The sequence below is a fragment of the Arachis duranensis genome, chromosome 8 (assembly GCF_000817695.3).
Source record: "Arachis duranensis cultivar V14167 chromosome 8, aradu.V14167.gnm2.J7QH, whole genome shotgun sequence".
In the NCBI taxonomy this organism is placed as follows: domain Eukaryota; kingdom Viridiplantae; phylum Streptophyta; class Magnoliopsida; order Fabales; family Fabaceae; genus Arachis; species Arachis duranensis.
Window position 1 is genome coordinate 26,381,423 of NC_029779.3, and position 23,234 is coordinate 26,404,656.

Consider the following 23,234-nt stretch of genomic DNA (forward strand, 5'->3'; position numbering starts at 1 on the left):
AAAAAAAGTTTGAAGTCCAAGTCAACATATATTTGGGTACGTATACCTTTGAGAACAACATGCACGATGCATGACTATACTGCATGATACACCGAAACAATAACGAATTGTTTTCACTTTCCAATCAAACATGACATTTTTTTTTACTAGGAAATTCCGTTAAATATTTTTCTTAATAAAAATGGAAAAATAAACAAAATATTCAATGGGATTATTCTTATTTCTTACATTTGGTATTGTGTTGAGTGAGTCTTGGTGTCCATGAAATCAGCATAAGCGACGAGATCGAACGGCACAGAAGGAGTTAGCAGAAGATTCTTCTTCCCACAAAGCTGGCTCCCCCACTGACTCGTGCTACATTGTTTGAATTCAGATCTACGATTTCAGGTCTGTTAGTTATTAATAACTGGCGTGTGGCGCGAGGCCAGCAGCACTGTTGTTGCGTAACTAACTAACTAACTAAGCATGGGAAAGTCGTACCCAACGGTGAGTGAAGATTACGAGAAGGCCATTCAGAAGGCGAGGAGAAAGCTGAGGGGATTGATCTTCGAGAAGCAATGCGCTCCCCTTATGCTCCGTTTGGCGTAAGTAATAACTTGTATTCTAATCTAAACTAAATGAAATCAAATATTAATTTGAATTGATAATATTTAGATGGCACTCGGCGGGTACGTTCGACGTGAAGACGAAGACGGGTGGTCCATTCGGAACCATGAAGCACGAAGCTGAACAAAAGCATGAAGCTAACAGGGGGCTTGATATTGCTGTCAACCTCTTGGAGCCTCTCAAGCAGCACTTCCCTAACATTACATACGCTGATTTTTACCAGTTGGCCGGCGTTGTTGCCGTTGAGGTTACCGGTGGCCCCGAAGTTCCTTTTCACCCTGGCAGAGAGGTAACTAATTCATTTATTTTTGTATTTATAATTAGTCAATTATTTATTTGTCTTTAAAATAAAAAGTCAGAGACTCAAATTTATTGTTGACCAACTTTTTCTTCTCATTATTCCTTTAATTTGATTAGGACAAGGCTGATCCACCTCCAGAGGGTCGCTTGCCCGATGCAACAAAGGGTAATGACCATTTGAGGGAGTTGTTTGTGCAAACAATGGGACTCACTGATCAAGATATTGTTGCCCTTTCTGGTGCTCACACCCTTGTAAGTTCGATTGATAGAAAAAATAGTGTAAAATCATTTCTCTTATGTAATAACTAATAACTAACATCAATTGGATGCAGGGTAGGTGCCACAAGGATCGTTCTGGATTTGAGGGTCCTTGGACTTCCAATCCTCTGGTTTTTGACAACTCATACTTCACGTGAGTTTGACATATTCCTAATTCTCTAACATGTAGTCCAATAGAGTACCATAACACAATTTGTTCGGTGATAAATGATAGGGAACTGGTGGGGGGCGAAAGGGAGGGACTTTTGCAGCTCCCAACTGACAAGGCATTGCTGGAGGATCCTGTTTTCCGCCCTCTTGTTGAGAAATATGCCTCAGTGTGTACAAACTTCATTTATATGCATTTCTTATACCATCATTATATAACACTACTTGTGTGCTGATCCATCTCAATTCAGGATGAAGACGCATTCTTTGCTGATTACACTCAAGCTCACTTAAAGCTCTCCGAACTTGGGTACCTACTCTACTTAATTTCTAATCTTATTCTTAAGTTTATTTACACTTCATATATGTGTGTAAGTAAATACTTTTCTCATTATTCGCAGGTTTGCTGATGCCTAATTAAGAAACGGGACACCAGGAGCGATCTTGAAGGATCACAAATTCTCTTTATCTTTCACTTTAGCTTACATGATTTTTAAGGCAATGACTTGTGATAGAATCCAGATACAGATTTTGAGACTAGTTATTTTTTTTCCGGCTGGCGCGACGAGCTTTTGATGAGTAATAACAATTTTCATAATATTTTTTTTTTTTAAATAAATACTATGACTTAGGGATTATATTTTCTTCTTGCTGTCTGCAATGTATGTATGAATTTCTGATTTTTTATTTATGGTTGAAAAGAGATGTCGTCTAGAGGTACAACCAATTCAACAAAACTTACAAACCAAACTCAAGTACCATGACTCAACAAGCAAGAAATTTAAATATCAATTATACGACAAAATTAATCTTCATTTCAGTAATATTACAAATCGATATTTGCTTACAGTACAAGTACTATTACAGAACCCATATGAATTGTTGGGGCCAAATTGAGTGTTGAGTGTTGACCATAAAAAAGGCATACCTTAGATCAGAATCATTCCTCCGTAAATTAAATAACACTAGCTTCTTATTGAAAAAAAAAAGAATGTTTTGCAAAATAGGAATATTTGTACAAAGTACTAAAAGCTAATTAGGATGTTCACCAAGAAAAAAAAAAAAGAAAGTTTAGGGGACTAACAACTTTATCAAAGTCTAATTAGTACGTAACCAATAAAGAAAAGTGAACTATTAAATGAAATCTCACACCATTAAGAGCCTCATTAATGACTATTTGATGACTATAAATCCCAAAAGTTGCTGACTCTAGCATTCCTCAGTTAAAAATATAAAACAAGTAAATACCTTAACCACAATTATTCATTCAGCTCAAAGTCACGGAAGAGTATTTTAATAAAAAACATCTTGACCGTCAAAATTTTAATTTAGTTATTGAAATTGAAAAAAATAACCCTAAATCTTTTTATCCTTTTATAAGATTAATACTCAATTAAGTCTAAGAAATTATTATTGATCAGCTTTAACATCATCTTTATCTATACCAACAGATCAATCAAGTGGGGGATAAAACATGCAGTACCACTATTAGTTTCAAAATAACACACGAGGTTAAGCAACATTGGCCTATAAAAGAAAACACCAAGGCGTGTTTTGAGGACAGTTGAGAAATGCAAGAAATGACCGGCACACACTCGTCCCATAGCAGAGAAGAAGAAGCTCAGAAGAATATGGGTGGGGGTTGGACAACCTTTCCCTTCATCATTGGTACTCGTTCTTTCTTAATTTCTATGGAATGTTCACCATCATTCTTCTGTCACAATCTCACTAGCTAGCTCGCACCAACATATATATGTATATATAATATAATAATTACACTTACACATGCTCATAGATGGATTTTAATTTCTTTCTATTTTTGGGTACTGTTGAACAGTGGCAGTAGCTGGGTTAACACTTGCAAGTTCAGGAATTCGGGCAAACTTGATCGTGTATCTGATACAAGAGTTCAATATAAAGAGCATAACTGCTACTCAGATTTCTAATGTCCTTAATGGCAGCACAAGTCTATTCCCATTTATTGCTGCTGTGGTTGCTGACTCTTTCTTTGGCTCTTTTCCTGTAGCCTTGGTTTCTTCCTGTGTTGATTTGCTGGTAATAATAACTCATAACTCTAGAATCCAAGCTCATTTAGCTTCCCCCAAGCTTTCACTTCAAGAATTGAATGGTTTTACTATATCATTATTGATCAACTCTTACTATAAAGTTTAATTTGCATTTTCTTTCATTATGATAATATTTTACATGCAAATTTTGATTGGATCCTACTCTTTTCTTTTTTAACAAAGTGTGTAAGTTCAATTAGCTTGATTGTGACACAATATTTGCAATGATATCTATATGAGACTAGTGTATGCCAAATTTGAAAACAGACCGAGAATGTACGGCATGAGCAATCATAAAGTGTGCTCTGTGAAAACATTATTTCTTGAACTTGAAGAAATAGTAACATGATAGATGAAAACTGATGTTAGGACCATCCTTCTCTCCTGAAATGATGACTCAACAGTATAAAACCACATCCAATATTGCTTAGCTTTCATGCTACAACAAAGACTCCAAAATTAAACAAAGTGATGTATTTGCACAGGGAACAGTGATATTTGCGTTGACGGCAAGCATAAAATCCTTAAGGCCTGAAGAGTGCATGAACAAGGGATCAAGATTGTGCGAAGCACCATCGAGAGTGCAATATGGCGTCCTATACACGGCACTAACACTAGCAGCAATCGGCTTCGGTGGCATGCGCTTCACAACAGCAACTCTTGGAGCAAACCAGTTCGATAACCCAGAACACCAAGCCATCTTCTTCAACTGGTTCTTATTCACTTGGTACGTTGTTTCAGTTGCAGGCTTCACCGGAATCGTCTACATGGAAGTCAATGTGAGTTGGAGTGTGGGGTTCTGGATTTGTGCTGCTTCCATCTTGATTGGCGTCATAGTTTTCTTGGTGGGGTACCGCTATTATCGCCCTGAAAAGCCACAAGGAAGCGCCCTTGGGGATCTTGCTAGAGTTCTTGTTGCTTCTGTTCGAAAGTGGAAGTCTCAGCTTTCATCAACAACAAATAATTACTATAGTGGCTTGGTTCCAGTGTCGGCAGTACCGGGAAAAAGATTAAGGTACTGAAGTGTAGTGTTATTGTTGGATTACTATTAATGCATAGGGTTATTCACTTCATTCCTTGAAGTGATCCATGTTATATCATATCCATGCGTTGAACCGGTTCAACCGGGAACCGGCGTAGAAAACGGTCTGCTCCTCCTACTAAAACCGCTAGAAAATCGCTGAACCGGCCGGTTGGACCGGACCGGGAATCGACCCGTTTGTATAACACGCCGTCGTTTTGATTTTGTTAAGGAAAAAAAAAAGAAAACCCACCCACCTCAGCGAGTTACTCCCCTCACCCCACCAAAACACCCCCTCCTTTGAAAGACAACATAGAACACACAGCAAGAGCAAGCCTTAGCTCTTTCCCAAAATACAAACGAAGCACTCTGCCACTCTCTCACTCAAGCGACCATCCTCCTCCTTCCTCTCCAACTCGAGCTCCTCCTTCACTCCCACACATGCTTCGTCCAGCCACCGCCGTCGAAGCCACCGCCTTGCTTGCCGGTCGTCTCCGGCGCTGTTCGAACTTCGAAGCCACCGTCGTCGCCGCAACTGGTCTCGCCTCGTTCCTCCATCGCGCAACCACTGTCCCGCCACGTCGCCTCTGTTCCACCGCGTCAGCCCCACCGTCGTGCTCCTTGTCCCGCTCTGTGCTCTGTCTTGAAGGATCTAGTTCGTTCCTTAATTGATTGAGCAGGTAAGTAAATTCATCTTCCCCCTTGACTAAGCCTGGTCGAGTTGGATTTTTCACAACGATACTACAATCTCTGCTCTCTTTAGAAGTTTTTTTTTTAACTGTAATTGTTGTTTTAAACTTTTAATTGGTTAGTTAATCTATAAATTTTCATCTTGCTTCTTCAATTGTTGTTATCATTGGTCATTACTGTGATTTAGGATTGTTAATGATCTTGAATATTGATTCTGATATGCTTTGATATGCAAGGGTTCTGAGAATGGTGACACTGTGAACTATGCAACTGTGGTCAGGGAAGTGAAAGCATATTTGAAGAAAGGTGTTGCAGCGAAGGAATTGCAGTCACATATTGCTGCATTTCCTGTATCTGCTCAGGAGAAGATGAATGCACTTCTTGAAGGATTATTTGATGTCGTCGAAAAGACGTTTGGAAAAGAAGAAGCTACCAAGAGGAAGAATCACCTTGCTGGTGCAGTTGCTGGAGATGACGAGGGATCGCAGCTGTTATTGCTCAATGCTGCTGAGGTGTTCTGTTACAAGAAAGGTAGCAATGAGTTGAATGAGGTTGCACTTATTCTGAAAGCCCTCTATGATGTTGATTTGGTGGAGGAAGAGCACGTCGTGCATTGGTATTCAAAGGGACTGAAGGGTGATAAGAAGGACTCTCAGATATGGAAGAATGCTCAACCATTCATTGATTGTCTTCGGAATGTTGAATCAGAATCGGAGGAAGAATGAGAAAAGTTTGTATTCAAGGGTTTAATGTGGATTTCAGTGTTTCTTTTAAGTATTTTCGTTTGTTGAATTGGTTTCTCTCTTAGAGATGAATCAGAATCAGAATGCTGTCCATCCAGGAGGGTTAAACTAGTTAGCTATATGTTATAGAACTATGGTTTTGGTCGTTTCTGCTTCTCCTGTATAATACTTAAGTGGTTCTTGATGTTTGAAATGGCTTGTACTTGCTTCTTAAGCAAAACCATGAGATATAAATGTAACACTGATGTTAGTTTTGCAGTTTATTGTTGCTTCTTAGTCTTAGGCATTGCCATATTTGAAAGGATAAAAATACAAACATGGAGAAGTGAAAGTAGTTGTGGAGATGCATATTTTTATGGTTTTAGGATTTCAACAAAACTAAACAAAAAGAAGCCATTTTTTTCGATTGACTAGGTTACAACTTACAACAGAACTTGATATTACAGCAGAAGTAGCATCACCTTGTCCTAACTGCACACAACCAGTGACGCTCCTAAAGTGATGAGAAAGGTTTTATGTGACTTCGATTGGTACCAACTTTGAATAAATGTTGTTGAAATTTGGACTCTCTTTTAAATGTGTTTTGGACTTGGTCTCATCATTCTGAAACTGAGCAACTAAATCCTTGCACATGTACCACAAAGGTCATCATGTGTTTCACACCTTAATTACGCACTTCAGTAAATGTTAGTATGTACTAATCAAGAAGTGTATTTTTGGTATCTAAATAACACTGATATTTGAATAATAACCTTATCTAAATTATTCAGGTCCTTCCCCATTAATCAAGCCAATAAGTTTAAGAAAATAAATCACATAATAACAACATTTACACATTTCCAAACGATTTAAGTATACTACTAGTCCCCTACTTGTCAATAAACTTATCATAATGTAGTGGCAACAATTCAGTAGTTTTTGGATTAATCCTCATTGCTTCTAACTAGTATTGTCCTATCTGAAGAGGTTCAATCTTGATAAACAACTAAGTATTACCCTCATTGCTTCTGCTGGTATATAACAAATACTTCAATCTTGATATACAAAATGATATTTCATTAACCAACACAATTTAGTGCAATGCTACAACAGGTTTAGTGTGGTTTTAGTCATCTTTAAGCCAATGACGGATCACAAATACAACAAAACAAATGCAAATTCCTGTAGAACTCGATAAACCAATGATCCTAACAAACAAAGAGGATTGATATGCATCCTGAATAAAAGCATTCCATAGCCAATACCACACAAGAGACATAATGGAACCAATTGTAGCCCCAACAACCACCTGGATGAAGAATGGGTATAGGCTGTGTATCCATCATTATACCCAGCAATATGGCCTCACGTATCATACCAGCATTCCCAAATTTCAGAACTAGAACAGAAGCATCAAACGACAAAGGACAACTAGCTATCAATTGTCCATAAAATGTAGGTTCATAACGGCCCCTTGGAGTCTTTTCCAGTGCACGCATCTGAACAAGCGTGTTCCATGCATCTTCAACAACTTGAGGATCTGGTGCATCCAGAGATTTTTGAAGCAAAACTGCATCACAACCATGACAGTTGATCAATGTACAGAGAATTAAAGGAAAAAGCGGGAGAAAAAAGAGAGGAGGGGAGAAAGAGAAGGGGGGTGGGATAATGAAAATTACATCTACAATCAGTAAGGCATTTAAAATTATCAAATATTCTGCAACATCCAAGTTACAGTATTTAAAGTTATTGTCCACTCTAGATGAATAAACTGAAGCACTACTATAAGCAGTCTTAAAAATTCAACTTAAATAGAGAATCTTAACACTATGATTTAATAAAGCCCACAACTGTTAAGATATATCAGAGCAATATTTGGTAAATATACAAATATTCAAAGTGCTATAGGGATAGAGTTTTCATATAAAAAGCATCATCATTATTATTATTATTATTATTATTATTATTATTATTATTATTATTATTATTATTATTATTATTATTATTATTATTATTATTATTATTATTATTATTATTATTATTATTATTATTATTATTATTATTATTATTATTATTATTATTATTATTATTATTATTATTATTAAATTACTGAATTCTACGTCTTATTATCAGAAAATTAAAATTCAACTAATTTTAATTCAGTCTGATTGAAATCCAATAATAAAGGTTAGAATTTTCTGATAAATATCTTTTCCTTTGACAAAATTCACAATTAAGTGTATGGTACTATGACTCTTCTATGTGGGCAAAACATGATGTTCTGGCTATGCTGTCTCCAACATGGAGAAGCTCCTTGGAAGATGCTTTTCTTTGGATTGGTGGTTGGAGACCAACCATGGCTTTTCACCTTCTATATTCCAAGGCTGGGTTGCAATTTGAGGCCAAGTTGGATGAACTCCTTCAGAGTCTAAGAACATCTGATTTGGGTGATCTATTAGCAACTCAGCTAGCTCAAATTGATGAGATTCAGAAGAGGACAATCGCAGAGGAGAGGGAAATCACAGATATGATGGCAACACATCAAGAAACAGTGGCAGATGCATCAATGGTGGAACTTTCTCATGCTGTTTCTTAGATGTTAAGGGCCAATGAAACTGACAAGGGTGGAAAGAAAGAGGTAGAGGAGAGGGTTGATTCAGCTCTGATGCCAAAGGAGGAAGGATTGGAGGAGATTTTGCAAAGAGCTGATGGTTTAAGGCTTAGAACACTTCAAGGTATTGTCAATATTCTGAGGCCAAAACAATGCATTCACTTCTTGATTGCAGCTGCAGAACTACACCTCAGGCTGCATGAGTGGGGCAAGAAGAGGGATACAAGCAGAAGGGTCAATGAAGGCACTTATAGTGATGAGGGTACAATCCATGATTTGTCAACTTCAAGATAACACTAACAATTGCAACTTTGGAACCATTCAGAATCAAGGATTCTACCTTGGATTTTTATCTTGTTTTATTTAAGACACATTTAATTAGGATAGCATGAAAGCAAACTAAATTTTTTCTATTGTTGTTGTCTGCAATAAACCCAGCAAAGGGTCTTATTGATTTATGCATCAATTTGAGTTAGACCTCTGCTTAAATATCATGTGATCAATTGCAATATTTCACATTGGCAAAATGTTAAATGAATTCAGGTTTCTGAAACACAGACCAAGGCATACTTATGATTGTATTTGCAGACTAATATCTTCTTGTCTTGCAAGAATGCAAAATGAACATAATAACAGTGCAAAGTACATCTAACTAGCCATTAAACATATTACAAGCACAATGAAGTATTTCCATAATCCATCTTAAAAACAATGCCGTTTGAAATAAGATCATTACCTTAGTAATAGACTTTTGAGCACTCAAGCAAGCCACAGCATCTTTCACCTCTACAGTAACACCAAAAATTGGATGCAGTTAAAATATATGGACAGTTTTGGTATGTAATAATTCAATATTTGAAAGAAACAGAAAAATTGATTCGAAACTTATTAGAGTAAAATTGAACCTTTTTATCTAACTTGCGATTCGAAACTTATTAGAGTAAAATTGAACCTTTTTATCTAACTTGCGATTGGACTTTGATTCTGCCCTGCAAAAGCGAGAGAAGAACATAAATAACTGCAAACTCCAGCTCAAGTCGCAAAGTAGATTTTAAACTTTGGAAACTAGGAAAACAGGGAAGGAGGGGAAGATATTAACTTTTCCCCTGGCCACGGACAGAGAAGCCAGCGAGGATGGAGATGACGTGCCGAGCTACCTGGGTTCTGGATAGAGGGAAGAGGAAGAAGCGGAAGCGCTAAGCCTAGGGACGCGGCGGCAAAGAAACTAGGGCTAAGGTTTTGACGTTTTGGTTTGGGATTTTCACTTAGAGGGGGCATGATTAAGGGAATTGGAGAAGATGAAATTCTTTTTATGTTTTGCTTTGCTTCAGGGGGCACAAATAATTAGGAGAATTAAAGAAGATGAAGAACGATTGATTTTTTTTATATGTTTTTGTTTTGTTGTTTAAATTAATTGAAACTATTAAATTAGGATTAATTGATGTCTATTTTAATAGTTTTTCATCTAAAAATGATTATGAATAGTGTAATTCAAACAATATTTATTTTACTATAATCCATTTTGATACAAAGATGGCCAAACATAAATCACTTCAATATAAACTCACTTTTCATCAAAATCAAGTTTGCAAAATCAATTTTATGCAAACTGGTATCCAAACACACACGGAGTAACTTTGAAGGATTAACCAAATAAGAACATAAAACAAAATGTACTCTCTAAAATAACAGTTTTGTTAAAAATCGTGTCAATATACATCACACTAATGGAAGAGAAAATTCTTCAGAACAGTTTTGATGAGTTGTGCTTAAATCTTTAGAGTGCTTATTCCCAGCCAGTGGGGGCAACACCTCCGGGTGCAGGAACGAAAGCCTGTGGAGCTGGAACTGGCTCCCAATCACCTGCAGCTGCGGATACAAAAGAACTTAGGTCAAATATATTGCCATCACAGTTTCGACAGAACTATGGTAAGGCGTACTGATTTTCTTGCATATTGAGGGAGAACGATTCAACACAACAACAATCCAGAATTATTTGACTAGAACATATTAGAAGCAAATGCGACAATTATGTTGCATCAAATTTAACAGACTAATGGGAGAACAAATACAGAGACTTGATAGACAGAAAATTTCAATAGATATAATTGAACTTAAATCACGCATGTGACTAACAGATCCAGAGTGGAAACAATTATTCTTACTGGCGTCTGGGGCCCAGTTAGCAGGTGCAGCTGCAATGGGTTGTTGAGGAACTGGTTCAGTCCAGGATTGTTCAGCTGTAACAGCCCCCCATTCCCCATCAGCTGCAGGGAAGCCGGCAATGCCAGCAGCACCAAAATCTTGAATGGCATATTCTGGGGCAGCTGGTAATTCCTCCTCCTCTTGTTGCTTGGCCTCTTCAGGTTCTCTATAGAAGAATAAGTCCACCTACACATGAAAAGTCGACATAATTTAGCTAAAGTTCAAAAGAAACAACATAATAAGACTACTATCTTTTGATAAAATATGAAATTTTTGGGTAATTTAGATGAATAAATAGTTTGGGGTTCAAATTATGCAGATGTTCTAAACCAATTTTTGCTACATGCCTGTCCTAAACACCTTTTAGATTGTTTAGGACAGGCGTGTAACAAAATTGGTTTAGAACATCTGTATAATTTTGAACCCCAAACTATTTTATCACGTGAATTACCCAAATTTTTTACACCTGTATGTACTGCAAGAAAGATTGTTCTAAAAAAGTGCATACCAGATGAGACATTTGCAATGCAAACATTGGGAAACACACAATAAATCTAAAAGAGCTACAAAATAATAATAGTTCAACCCGTTAAGAGCAAAATTAGTTTACCATCACATCCCACTTAAGCCCTGGACGAATAGTACCCCTCATCTGCAGAACCATCCTTGCTAATAACCAAAACAGACAACCAATACTGTGCTTCCCCTTGTTATTGGCAGGAATGGTAACATCAACATAGCGCATCGGAGAATCAGTGTCGCAGAAGGCAATCGTTGGAATATTTTCAAGAGCACCTTCCTTAATGGGCTGCACATATTTTAAAAAATAAAAAAATAGAAAAGCAAACTCAAAATGAGATAAACTAATAACAGAATTTCAAACTCCCATAAAAACATATTGACAGTTAATTGTGAAACAACATACACCACTACACTCAACACAAGTGAAAAAAATAAGTTTCAAACATCTAAAAAAAGTGGCACCTGATGATCAGTCATTGGATCAGTCAGAATGAGTAGGCGAGGCTCGTTATAGGATGTCTGCATCTGATTAGTGAATGTTCGTAAAATTATGATAATAAGCTGTTTTGAAAACAATGTGATAATGCAAGTACACATATTCATGTCAAAATCCTTATTAATAATTAAATTGACCCTTTCAATCAATAGCACAAACTAAATCGAGAACAATTGACAAACACTAGTCTATAACAAACTAATAAAAATGTCTCCCAAAAAAAGAACCCTACACACGAAAAGATAAATAGAAGAAAAAATGCTAAACCCATTGAAGAGCAAGGAGTATCTGGACCCCAAAGAAACTACACAAATATGTGTTCTTCATTAGATTTCAAGAACTAAACTAGTCGTATAATCCCAAAGAAAATATCAAAAGAAGCGTGGGTTACCATCATTGCGGCGCTTGAAAACGTAGCGTTCCATCTGGAAGTCGCAGTTTTTGGTTCCGAGATGAACCTCAGCTGCGAGCATCATTTGGATGTCTTGCTCCTTTTGCGAGAGCTGGCGCGACACTGCAGCGGTTGTGGCGGCGGAAGTGGCCATCGTTGGGGAGGAGAGTTGGTCTCTTGAGAGATTTGTAGTAGCAGCTGCAGTTATAAGAAGAAGGTTTCACCGTAGTAGCAGCCGCAGTTATAAAGGAAGAAGGTTTCACGACTTAGGGTTTTTTTTAAAAGGGATGTTTTTCTCACAAGGGCTTTTATGGCCGGTTGAAGTTACTCTAAATATATAACCGATTTTATTTTTTGGACTCTATTTCAATCTTAGGCTCAATAAAATCTAAATATTTTTGTGCCCCAATTATATCAGGTTTAAATTAGATTAAAATTGGATCTTTAAAACTTTAACAACAATTTATAAAAAAATTTATTTATAATACACTTATTTATAAAAAAGAAATTTATTATTAAAAAATTGATATTCATATTTAAATTTAAATTTATGCATAAGTTCTAATTTGATGCTTTTTTTATCTATTTTCTAATTCAACAAATGATTAAAAATAAAACAATAAACTTATAATTATTATAACATAATATTAAAATTAATTTAAAACATATATATCTTTTTTAGTTCCCTTAGGATACACATGGATCGAGTAAAGCCGAGTTCGCCTTGACTCGGACCTAGTCTGAAATAATGACAGAGTCTATTTTTGAGACCCTTATCCGATTTTAAACTCAGTAAAATCACATCAAATTAGCTCCTAAAATATTCGAGATCGGATAAGGTCTTTGACTAGACCGGACTATGTGCATCACTATTTCTCACAATCAATCAGTTGAGATTTGAAAAGTATAGATGTTATTCCAAAATGGTTAAAAATCTTAGAGAATAAAACCACTAAAATTACTTGAAATTATCAAATATTTTAAACAAAATTACCTTTGAAATTTGTTAATGATAAAGATATTTTTAATTATTCTAAAATATGATATAAATAATAAAATATAAAATGCTATTTTTTATAAGTGACAAATAATATTTATATTTGATAAGTTACTTGTATATTTAATTTGAAATTTTGTGAGAATATGGAAGTTTTGAACTTTTGTGGAGAGTTGGAACTTGGGGACGGTGCTAAGTGGAGTAGTAAGAGAGAAGGGAAGACATTCAATAAGGTAGAATTAGGGTTTTCAATAAGTGAAATTACTAAAAAGCTATTAGCCCATAAATTTACTACTCCAGAATACATTGTTACTTCAAACTAAATTTTACTCAAGTTACAAATACATTCAGCATAGAGACCAGTGACCCACCATAACCCCCAAATGTGAGCCCAAACCTAGATTCATGTACATATCTAGTACAAAGTTCACGATGAATATGAAAAAATTATTGGAGTAAACTGATGACAAAGGTAGTCAACTAATAAAATTAGGAAGCATTAAACCAATTAATTACTGCATTGCTACATAGATTAAAATTTAAAAAGGCATCAAAGCATGCTTCAGTAAAAATTCCTTCCATTCTAAAAAATATACAGTGCCAGTGATCATTGCCAAAGTTGATTAACAGACAAAAATGTTATGCTGAAATATGTTCACCCCACAACTTTTACTGTATCAATCGCATGTTGTCATCTCTTGTTAGTTTTGTGGATCTCTCTCGTTAGCTTTCATATGTCATCTATTCTAGTCCCACCTCCTCTCTCCTCTATATGATTGAACAAATGCCAAACTGGAATCAAGATACATAAATACAACGCATAAAATTCAAGGTTGTTTATGTACTTACACAAATAGCATGTACCCACTGCCAGCATTAACAGCAGATAGAATTGCTGCATGAGCCCCAACAGTAGATACAGAATCCTGCCCCACAGAGGGCAGAGGATTTTTTCGATCACCATCCACCTGGAACAAAATCATTCACTAAAAATTTGTTAGCACAATGAGCCAATTAAGAATGTCCCTGAAGTTGCAGTTGCAAAGTTTAGATGAACACCTTATCCCATTTTGATTTTTTGTTCTGTCTACCATCCCGATTAATAGAGTCAGCTATAGGTGGCACCAAACCACTTGCAGCCACAGCAGAACCACCTGTGCAAAAACAATATCATAAAAGCACTATAAGATAACATCATAAATATATGAAAAATGACACCTAAGAAAAAGCTTCACTATTGCACAAAACATCTAGGAGGTTTCTGGACCTGCAACAGGCAAGCTGATTCTGGGAGCACCTGCTGCTACGATTCCCGGTTGTGTTCCCCCAGCGATAAATTCCATCTTCTGTGCTTTCTTCTTCTCATGTTCTTTCCTTTCACTTTCACGCTCATATCAGCCTCTGTTTGTTCATTTAAGGCACCAAGAAACAAATAGAAGTTAAAAAATAGAAAAACCAGTATTTGCTGCAAAATCAAGAGAAATAAAATAGATGAGATTGGAAAAATATTAAAAACAGATGCTCAGAGATGGAAGCCAAAATATAGACATGCCAAGAACTAAAGCCTAAACCTAGCAAATATTCAGTTTGCCAAGTCAAGACCAAGAAAAATTGACAACCAAAAAAATAATAGAGAAATCTAGAAGGCCTCATTTTCTTGAAGGTAACATTACATAATCTGATAAAATTATACTTCATCAAGAATATAATAATTACTATAAAAGGTAGTGCTGCATTGCAGCCCAAAAGATAACCTATAATGTATTTGTAGTGCAAGCAAAACACATTCTGACAGTTAAAAAAGGATTTTAACATCATTAAATACTTTAAACACACTGCCAGCTTGGAATAAACAACCTATTATGGCCTAACACACAAGCCGTCATAACCAACAAATGTAGACAGACATCTACAGACCAAGGTAACCAATAGCAGCAAAATGAGCAGATGCGCCAAGGTTTTTAGTAGTGCAGATTTATAGTATTGATAACAAGTAGTTGAGTTTTAAGAACTAATGTGTATCAGAGATTATTTACAGGGTATCTACAATCTTGGGTACAGTGCCACTCTATGATCTGCTATACCATCATAGCATCTTTGCGGTTTTTTCACCCAGCTGCACCATGCCACTATCAAAGCTTAACTACTATGGTCCAGACAGTAAAATAGTATGCATGATAAATTTAACAAAATCATGGAAAGAGTAAAATGTAGACTAACATGGCAAATAACAGTCAGGAAATAAGGAGAGAAGCAGCAGTTACTGACCAATTTCATCATAGAAGTCGCTTGAATCATATCCATGAGGGTCAAATACATCTTTACTGAAGCAAGACCCTATTTGGTCAATTTCTTGATACCTCACTGCATGCAATAAGAAGTCAGGATTTCGATAGTTCTTTCTGTTGCGAACTTCGGCATTAAAACTTTTTCCAGCCTTCTTATACTCCAAGAACTTATTTATTTTTCTCTGCAATCGAAAAAGAATCCATAATTACAGAATTACAGCCAACTTTTAAGGGATAGTACTGAGAAGAGAAGGGGGCATCCACTAGAAAATATTAATGTCTAGATAGTATAAACTGAGGTAAGAGATCTACAAAATAGAGCCCTCTAATTATTAACAGAAGGTATTTGATTGAGGCAATTAGAAAACATGGATTGCTAAATCATTACCAAAATACAGGATTGCTACTCTTCCCATCCCAAATTACACCGCATTCTAAGCATTGCATAAAGATGCATTTCAATCATGATTTATCATAAGTATCATACAAGTTTCATCGGATTTCAATCATCATTGTAATATCATATTGCACTTACCATTGGTCAAATTAAGCTGGTCCCCATACATGACTCGAACACTACCTCCTATCTCTCCTTCCTGCAATCATTGGCAACAAACACACCCATCATTCTCACTTCCAAAGAAAACCGAAGAGAAAACATAAGATTCTACAAAAGGAGTGTACCTCAGGCTCAGGAGACATTGCAACTTCGTCATGACCATAGTCCACTATAGTAAGCTTTCCTCTCCCGCTCCTCGTCGAATCCGACGGCAGCACCGCCACCCCTCGTTGATCTTGCGGCGGCGAAATTACCATGTTTGTGTTAACACGCTGCGGCGTTGGAGTTCCAAACCTGCGCTTCTCCGCCGGCGTGGACACCTCGTCCGCAACTCCCTCATTACTTGAATCAACCCCTGCCATTCTATCCGCGTCGGTGGCAGTCAAATTTACCTCCGCAGCGAATCCTCCGGCGGCGGCGTCCTCGTTCTGCTCGTGGCGCATATCTATCTCTTGGTTATCTTCTTCATCTTCTTCGGCGTCCTCCATATCGTCGTCTCCGTCGTCGTTGTACATGGACAATAAGGCTATACCTTCAGATTGCTTCTTCTCGGATGCCATTGGCAGAAGCTAGGGTTCCGGCGAGGGAACAAATGAAGAGATTGTTTCCTGTGAAGGGTTGAAATTGAGTGACAGGGAAGTGTTGTTGAGCTGCGAGTGAAGGGAATTTGAACGAGAAAATTGGAATTAGGAGGGAACCGGAGAAGATGGAAAAAGGTTGAATCAGGAAGAACCAGAGAAAGACTGAACACCGATGCAAATGATGAATCGAAATTCGAAAACACGTGTTTCTTTTTTCATGGGTGGGCCGGACAGACTCGACCCGATCATACCGGGTTTCTTGTCTTGGTGTAAGAATCAATATTGGAGTTTAGCCCAATATAATGAACCCATTTTCATTCGGCCTGGACAATGAGCCCATTTTTATACAATCTCAACTACCAAAATCTTTGGGCCTGAGAGCCTATAAACCAAGATTGCGAAAACCGGACCGGTCAATGAACCGGTGAAGTCACTGGTTTAATGCAAGGTTCTGAAAACCGGACCGGACCGGCCGGTTCGACCGGTTTAACCGCGAACCGGCAATGCAAGCGGCCCGGTTCTCCTGTAAAAACCGCAATTGAAAAAACCGTTGGAAAACTGGCCGGTTGGGCCGGACCGATGACCGGCCGGTTCGGAAAAACGGCGTCGTTTTTAATTTAAACCAAAAAAAAAAGAAATAAACGGATCCATTCCACTCCACCCAACCCCCCTCTCTTCCCCCAATCATTCATTCATTTCACACTCACTCCCTGGAGAACTCTGAAGCAAAGGAACCCTAGCCCTCCATCGTCGCCGCCGTTCCCAGTTCCTCAACGCCGCCGCCGTCTCCAGTTCCTCAGCACCACCGCTTCTTCCTCTTCCCTGTGTCTGGAATCCAGTAAGTCGGCAGGTCCTCTTCGGCTCTTCATCTTAACTCACCAAACCAATTACCAAAACCCGAGGCTCTCTCTGCATTTTGCAATGGTTCTGCCGTAGTGCTGCCGCCGTCCGTGCTGTCGGCGCCGTCCGTGGCCTGGCCCTCTCTTGTAACTCGGCGTCCTGCTTTCCCGTCATCCGTCCGACCTCCGTGGCTTCTCTATTTTGTTGGCTTGAAGCAAATTTCTGCCGTATCGCCGCTCGCCGTCGTCTCCCCGGTAGCCGTCGTCTCCCTGGTCGCCGTCCGTGCCTCCATCAAAGGTTAGTGTCTCTATCTGTTTTGTTCGTGTCTTCGTCTTCTCTCCCCAGAGCCTCTGTTTGTTGATTTTTAATGTGAAATTGATAATTTTTGCTGATTTTGTGCTGCTGCTCTTTCTTTGATTTCTGAAATTTTGGTTAAAATTTTCTTGCTGCTGCTAAAAATGAAAATGAAATCATTATTGGAAATTTTGTTTAGGGATTAGGGATTACTTGTTGCTGTTTGTAATGTTTGTTGAAATTTCAGGTTTAGTGTGATTAAGGATTACTTGTTGCTGTTTGGTACTTGCTGCTGCTGTTTTAGTGTTTTTTAACTTTTGAATCAACTGTTTTTGAATTTTTGTTGATAGATTTATCGATTTTAGTATTTAGGGTGATTATTTGTTGCTGTATTTTAATTTTAGTTGCTGATTGTTCGTGATTTATGGCTCTTTTTAGTATATTGTGCTGATTGTAAGTGATTTCTGGCTGTGTGAATGTTCTTATTTCTGGCTCTGTGAGTGTTGTTTTGTTTTTGTTTTAAGGCCCTATTCTGTGCTCAGTTTTCATTTTGTAGGAAATTATTTGACGTATATAAGAATTAAGAAGGAAGATTATCCCAACAGCTACTCTGTTGATTGATTCTAGTCCCCCACAAGCTTGAAGAGAGGAACCCTTCATCATTGGTTAGTATAAGAAATAAATAATCTGAAAACTGTTGTTATTCCATTGTATTCAATTTGTGAACTTCTTCTGTTCAGTTTGTATAAGAAATAAATAATCTGAAATCTGTTCAATTGTTGTTCAATTTGTGAACTTTCTCCTGTTTAATTGTATTCCAAATTGTTAATTTGTGAACTTTCTCTGTTCAATTGAATTCCAATTTGCAATTTGTGAACAAATGGTTTAATTTCTGTTATGTTTAGTTTCTGTGTGCTAACTACCTGTATTGTTTAATCAAGTTTGTAGGTATTCAGAACCTTATAAAAAGAAATGAGCAATTATATAGCTCAGAAAACCCTCCCAGTGGTGTATCTTTACCTTTTATTCTGGTACAGGTATACCCGCATCCCACTGTCTCTTGTTTTTTTGTTCAGTAGAACATGTCATTTTTCCCCTTGGATCTTCATCTGTATAAGCATTCTTATTCTATATTTTGTTGTTGTTAACTACCTAATTGGCATGTAGCAATCGGCTGAAATTGATTTTTTAGAATGTTGTTAGCTTATAATATAATGATAACATGTCTATTTTATTAGGTGAAATTGATGCTGATTTATTCAAAGTAGCGGTGGTAGTAGTGGTCTTTATATCAAAGGTGGGAATGAAAGTGAAGATCATCCCACCGAAGCAGATTTGTAACAAGTTCTTGCGGATTTTAATGATTGATAAACCATGATGTTGGGATTTAATATTTAGATATGCTTTTATTACTATTTAACTTTTGAGTTTGGATTTTGATAAGATCATATGTATTTGGGAATCATATATGTATTTAGTTGATGATATTTTATGTAGTGTTTTAAATTTTGAAGATATTTTAAGATTTATATTAGATTATAATTATATTTTAGGATGTGTATTTTATAATTTATTTATTATTCTATTCTAAAACGGTTTTTCCGGTTGAACCACCGGTTAGACCGGTTAGACCAGTAAACCAGTAAACCAGTGACTAGAGCGGTTTGATGACCGGTCCGGTTTTCTGAACCTTGGTTTAATGGTTCACTGGTTCGACCGAAGTTCAACCGGAGTTCAACCGGTTTAATTAAATATTAAATAAAATTATTAAAAAACTTAAAATAATCTTAAGTATATAAATTCAATAATTTCTAACTTAATAAAATTTAATATTTCACATAATAAATTATCCATTACTATGCACCAAACAGTAACAATAATTCTTCCTTTTCAGTACCAACACAGATAGTGCCTCATGCCTATGACTCAGCCTTTGCCTCTCTTCAATTCCAATATCTATGGCCTTTAGTCTTTGAAGGATTTCCAGAAGATAGACCTGCAGGTTTTCAACTAATCAAAGATGCAACTCATCAAAAATCATAATTATCATTAAGTGTTCCAACATCTCCATCATAAACAGGTAATCCAAAGCCACCATCATCAGAAGTACCACCAAAAGAAGCTGTATTTGAAGAATCAGCAACATTAGGGAAATCCATATCAAGTTCCACATCTCCTCCATCTAATAAAATAAAATAGAAAACCAAGAAAAAATTAAAGTTAGAACTTTACATCAGATATTGAGAGGAAATGAAACAAGTTTTGCTATTTCAATAACCTGTAGGATATGAAGGCATAGCATTATCCGTATAGATTAAATTTTCAATGCCTTCAATGTCTCCATTAGTAAATTCAGGATCTTCTTCATCTGGCATTACCCAAAAATCTACTGTGTCAATGCTTTGAATGTCAATTGGATCATAATTCTTCTTCTTGCGATGCATTCTAGATTGAAGGCGTCGATTATAAGTGACATAAACAATGTCACTTAGCCTTTGATGCTCTAATCGGTTCCTCCTCTTTGAATGGATTTGTTCAAAGAGGCTCCAGTTCCTCTTGCAGCCGGATGATGAAGATGTTTGATGAAGAAGACGAATTGCCATTTTTTGCAAGTTAGGAGCACTCCCACCGTGTAGCCTCTACCATTCACCTACCAGAATATGAAATTCAACTATCAATTCTCATTCAATATTTAAAAAACATTCAAAGTAAATTGAACATAGAAATATAAATACTTACCAGGTTCAAGTCTCTTATTTGTCAATCACCAATGCTTGCAAGTCTTGTTTATGATCATATATACTTTTCAAAGTAATGAAAACAGTAGCAAAACGTGTTATACCTGGTCGAACAATTTCTTTCCACTCTTTTCTTTTTCTAAGCCATGACAAGAAAATCATATGATTGTAAACAAAGACAGTCACTTTTGAAGCACGAGAGGCAAGGTCAGCTATGTGAGGAAGACTTGCTATGTCTTTTAAGATAAGATTGATGCAATGAGCAGCACAAGGAGACCAAAAAATGTTTGGATACTTTTCATGAATGAGTTCTCCAGCAGATACATAATTCGCAGCATTATCAATAACCACATGCACAATGTTACTAGACCCAACCCACTCAATAACCTCAGCAAACAATTTAAACAAGGTATCGGCAGTTTTTATCATATCAGAAGCATCAACAGACTTAACAAATGACATACCAGCAGGACAATAAACTAGAAAATTAATTAACGTACGCTGCCTTTGATCAGTCCAGCCATCTGCCATCAGTGTACAACCAGTCCTTTTCCACGAGCTCCTATAACCTTCAACAACTAACCGACACTCCTTCCCTTTTCCATGAGCTCCTATAACCTTCAACAAGTAACTGACACTCCTTCTTAAGATCGGCCAGCAAATAAACTCTCATTTCGTCATACGACGGTCCCTTGAAACCAGGTCCAATTGCAGCAACGCCGTCCAAGGCAGGTTGAAAGTAAGGCGATTGAATTGCATTGAATGGAATCCGTGCATCAATGATCCATCTTGCAAGCCCCAACTTAACCTTGTGTTTAACTTGTTTACTGGCCAAGACACTTTTCAAAGCTGGTTGAGAGCCTGGCGTAGTCCTTTCCTTAAAATAACTTCCAATTGGAGTAGCAGCAATCGCTCTTCTCTTTCCTTTGTCTCCCATTGTTGCAGGAGCCGGAGGTTGTACAGGATTAGGCGCTTCACCCTCTTCTTCCGCTTCTCTTTCACTTTCCACATCATAACACTCAGATGTAAATTTTCTTTTTTCTGCCTTATTTTTTTTGTTTTCCTCCAAAAGTCTTTTGCATTGAAGCTCAACATCTTCAGTTACTTTGTTACAGACTTTAATTTGTCCAGGGATTTTTGCAAGATGATATTTCATTCTATATATCCCCCTCCATTATAAGTATTCAAGCAGAAAATACATGTATATTGAGCCTTGTTATTTTTGTCATATCTCATTGTAAAATACTGCCAAGCTGGATCAGATTTACCTCTAGATGAACCAGTTTGAGAATTTTGAGCAGCATTATCTTATGGCTGTGAGTTACTTTGTGATTGTTCCATCTAAAATAATCAGAAATAGAACAGGCAGCATAGAGAATCAAAAATTATTTCCAGATTCTAGCAAACAGAACAGGCAGCATAGAGAATCAAAAACTATTTCCAGCAAACAGAACAGGCAGCATAGAGAATCAAAAACTATTTCCAGATTCCAGCAAACAGAACAGGCAGCATAGAGAATCAAAAACTATTTCCAGCAAACAGAACAGGCAGCATAGAGAATCAAAAACTATCTCCAGATTTCAGCAAACAGAACAGGCAGCATAGATCAACTTCATGCAGCTTGACAGTCACAAAAATCAACTGATTCAGGTAAAATAAAAATGTAAAACCATTTCCATTCAGAAGCAACAAAAAGTAGAAGCAAACAGAATGGTCGAGCATAGAGCAAACAGAAGCATAGATCATATTCATGAACCAGCAAACAGAATCAGCAAACAGAACAGACAGCATAGAGAATCAAAAACAAAAATTAAGATCAGCATGTTATCCATGAATCAGCAAACAGAATCAGATGCCCTGTTATTTTTTTTTCAAACAGAACAGGCGAGCTAGAAGGAAGCATGTTCAAAATCAAGAAGACAAGCAAAATCAGTCTTACCGGCGAATGCGAGGCGGGCTCGGTGACAAACCCCATTTGTACGGTTTATCTTGTATTTATTTTAGGGGATTTTATGACCTTTTACCCACATTTATTTAATGAAATAGCATAGTTTTGTGATTGTCTCCTAATTTGTGCTTAGATGTGAAAACATGCTTTCTAGACCTTAAATTAGCTAAATTCAATTCACCTTTGATTCCACTAGATGTCTTGATATGTTTGTTAGTGATTTCAGATTGAAAGGCTAAGAATGGATCAAAGGAGTGAAGAGGAAAGTATGCAAAGTGGAGAAATCATGAAAAGTCAAAGAAGTTGAACTTGCCCATGGACGCGCATGCGCACTTGGCGCTCGCGCGCACCTGCGAATCACCCCATGGACGTGTACGCGTGCTGTGCGCGTACGCGTCGGTGCTGTTTTATGATTTTTTAATGAAAACGTGGCCAACGAATTCTGAAGGGTTGTGGGGCCCAATTGCAACCAACTTTGGCGCCAAAGATGCTATTTAAAGCCAAGGATTGAAGAGCAAAGGGATTCCAATCATTACACACTCATTAGGATTAGTTAGAAGTAGTTTCTAGAGAGAGAAGCTCTCTCTTCTCTCTAGAATTAGGATTAGGATTAGGTTTAGTTCTTAGATCTAGATTTAGATTCATCTTCTTCTACTTCTACATCTCAATTTCTTGTTGTTAGATTCATTCTTCTTCCATTCTTTTATTGTAATCTCCTTTATGTTGTTCTTATACTTTGTTGTAGATCTACTATTGTTCCTTCCATTTTCTTTCAATTCAATAAGAGGTAATTCATAATAGTTGTTCTTCTTTACTTTTCTATTGTTGATCTCTTGCTTTTGTAGTTGTAGATTCCTTTAATTCTTGCATTTAATAATGTTTACTTCTATTGCACTTTATGTGTTTGTTGAAATGTCTCTTTTAGTTTTAGTG

At 36.9% G+C, this 23,234-nt stretch overlaps 5 protein-coding genes and 2 pseudogenes across 5 annotated transcripts; 4 read left to right on the forward strand and 3 right to left on the reverse strand.

The window, feature by feature from the left end:
• Positions 1-465: 465 nt before the first annotated feature.
• Positions 466-1,872, forward strand: LOC107461634 (L-ascorbate peroxidase, cytosolic-like). The gene is made up of 7 exons (XM_016080169.3): positions 466-584; positions 655-895; positions 1,024-1,158; positions 1,239-1,318; positions 1,400-1,502; positions 1,584-1,642; positions 1,734-1,872. The coding sequence occupies exons 1-7, from the start codon at positions 466-468 to the stop codon at positions 1,747-1,749; spliced, it is 753 nt and encodes a 250-aa protein (XP_015935655.1). The 3' UTR covers positions 1,750-1,872.
• Positions 1,873-2,912: 1,040 nt separating this feature from the next.
• Positions 2,913-4,420, forward strand: LOC107461583 (protein NRT1/ PTR FAMILY 2.6-like). Its single transcript, XM_016080103.1, has 3 exons — positions 2,913-3,000; positions 3,170-3,387; positions 3,884-4,420. Exons 1-3 carry the CDS (start codon positions 2,913-2,915, stop codon positions 4,418-4,420), a joined length of 843 nt encoding a protein of 280 aa, XP_015935589.1.
• Positions 4,421-4,860: 440 nt separating this feature from the next.
• On the forward strand, positions 4,861-6,047 carry LOC107461584 (eukaryotic translation initiation factor 5-like). The gene is made up of 2 exons (XM_016080104.3): positions 4,861-5,052; positions 5,346-6,047. The coding sequence occupies exons 1-2, from the start codon at positions 4,861-4,863 to the stop codon at positions 5,832-5,834; spliced, it is 681 nt and encodes a 226-aa protein (XP_015935590.2). The 3' UTR covers positions 5,835-6,047.
• Positions 6,048-7,111: 1,064 nt separating this feature from the next.
• On the forward strand, positions 7,112-8,736 carry LOC107461585 (protein DELAY OF GERMINATION 1-like; annotated as a pseudogene).
• A 1,368-nt stretch (positions 8,737-10,104) lies between these two features.
• On the reverse strand, positions 10,105-12,210 carry LOC107461633 (40S ribosomal protein SA-like). Its single transcript, XM_052253299.1, has 5 exons — positions 12,057-12,210; positions 11,573-11,576; positions 11,258-11,510; positions 10,608-10,833; positions 10,105-10,311 (listed from the first exon to the last, which is right to left on the reverse strand). The coding sequence occupies exons 1-5, from the start codon at positions 12,208-12,210 to the stop codon at positions 10,229-10,231; spliced, it is 720 nt and encodes a 239-aa protein (XP_052109259.1). The 3' UTR covers positions 10,105-10,228.
• A 959-nt stretch (positions 12,211-13,169) lies between these two features.
• Positions 13,170-16,645, reverse strand: LOC107461587 (uncharacterized; annotated as a pseudogene).
• A 3,723-nt stretch (positions 16,646-20,368) lies between these two features.
• On the reverse strand, positions 20,369-21,509 carry LOC127741228 (uncharacterized). Its single transcript, XM_052253300.1, has 2 exons — positions 20,937-21,509; positions 20,369-20,800 (listed from the first exon to the last, which is right to left on the reverse strand). Exons 1-2 carry the CDS (start codon positions 21,507-21,509, stop codon positions 20,369-20,371), a joined length of 1,005 nt encoding a protein of 334 aa, XP_052109260.1.
• Between the last annotated feature and the right edge of the window lie 1,725 nt (positions 21,510-23,234).

Bases quoted from the DNA above. Each gene is read 5' to 3' on its own strand.
- LOC107461634 (XM_016080169.3), top strand. From the start codon at position 466: ATGGGAAAGTCGTACCCAACGGTGAGTGAAGATTACGAGAAGGCCATT. The intron at 896-1,023 runs GTAACTAATTCA...TAATTTGATTAG, and splicing joins CTTTTCACCCTGGCAGAGAG to GACAAGGCTGATCCACCTCC. The intron at 1,503-1,583 runs GTGTGTACAAAC...ATCTCAATTCAG, and splicing joins TTGTTGAGAAATATGCCTCA to GATGAAGACGCATTCTTTGC.
- LOC107461583 (XM_016080103.1), top strand. From the start codon at position 2,913: ATGACCGGCACACACTCGTCCCATAGCAGAGAAGAAGAAGCTCAGAAG. The intron at 3,001-3,169 runs GTACTCGTTCTT...ACTGTTGAACAG, and splicing joins AACCTTTCCCTTCATCATTG to TGGCAGTAGCTGGGTTAACA. The intron at 3,388-3,883 runs GTAATAATAACT...GTATTTGCACAG, and splicing joins CTTCCTGTGTTGATTTGCTG to GGAACAGTGATATTTGCGTT.
- LOC107461584 (XM_016080104.3), top strand. From the start codon at position 4,861: ATGCTTCGTCCAGCCACCGCCGTCGAAGCCACCGCCTTGCTTGCCGGT. The intron at 5,053-5,345 runs GTGCTCTGTCTT...TTGATATGCAAG, and splicing joins CGTGCTCCTTGTCCCGCTCT to GGTTCTGAGAATGGTGACAC.
- LOC107461633 (XM_052253299.1), bottom strand. From the start codon at position 12,210: ATGGCCACTTCCGCCGCCACAACCGCTGCAGTGTCGCGCCAGCTCTCG. The intron at 10,834-11,257 runs GTAAACTAATTT...TTTCATGTGTAG, and splicing joins GGCTTAAGTGGGATGTGATG to GTGGACTTATTCTTCTATAG. The intron at 10,312-10,607 runs GTAAGAATAATT...TTGTATCCGCAG, and splicing joins TAACTGGGCCCCAGACGCCA to CTGCAGGTGATTGGGAGCCA.
- LOC127741228 (XM_052253300.1), bottom strand. From the start codon at position 21,509: ATGAAATATCATCTTGCAAAAATCCCTGGACAAATTAAAGTCTGTAAC. The intron at 20,801-20,936 runs GTTAGTTGTTGA...TCATTTGTTAAG, and splicing joins GGAAAAGGGAAGGAGTGTCG to TCTGTTGATGCTTCTGATAT.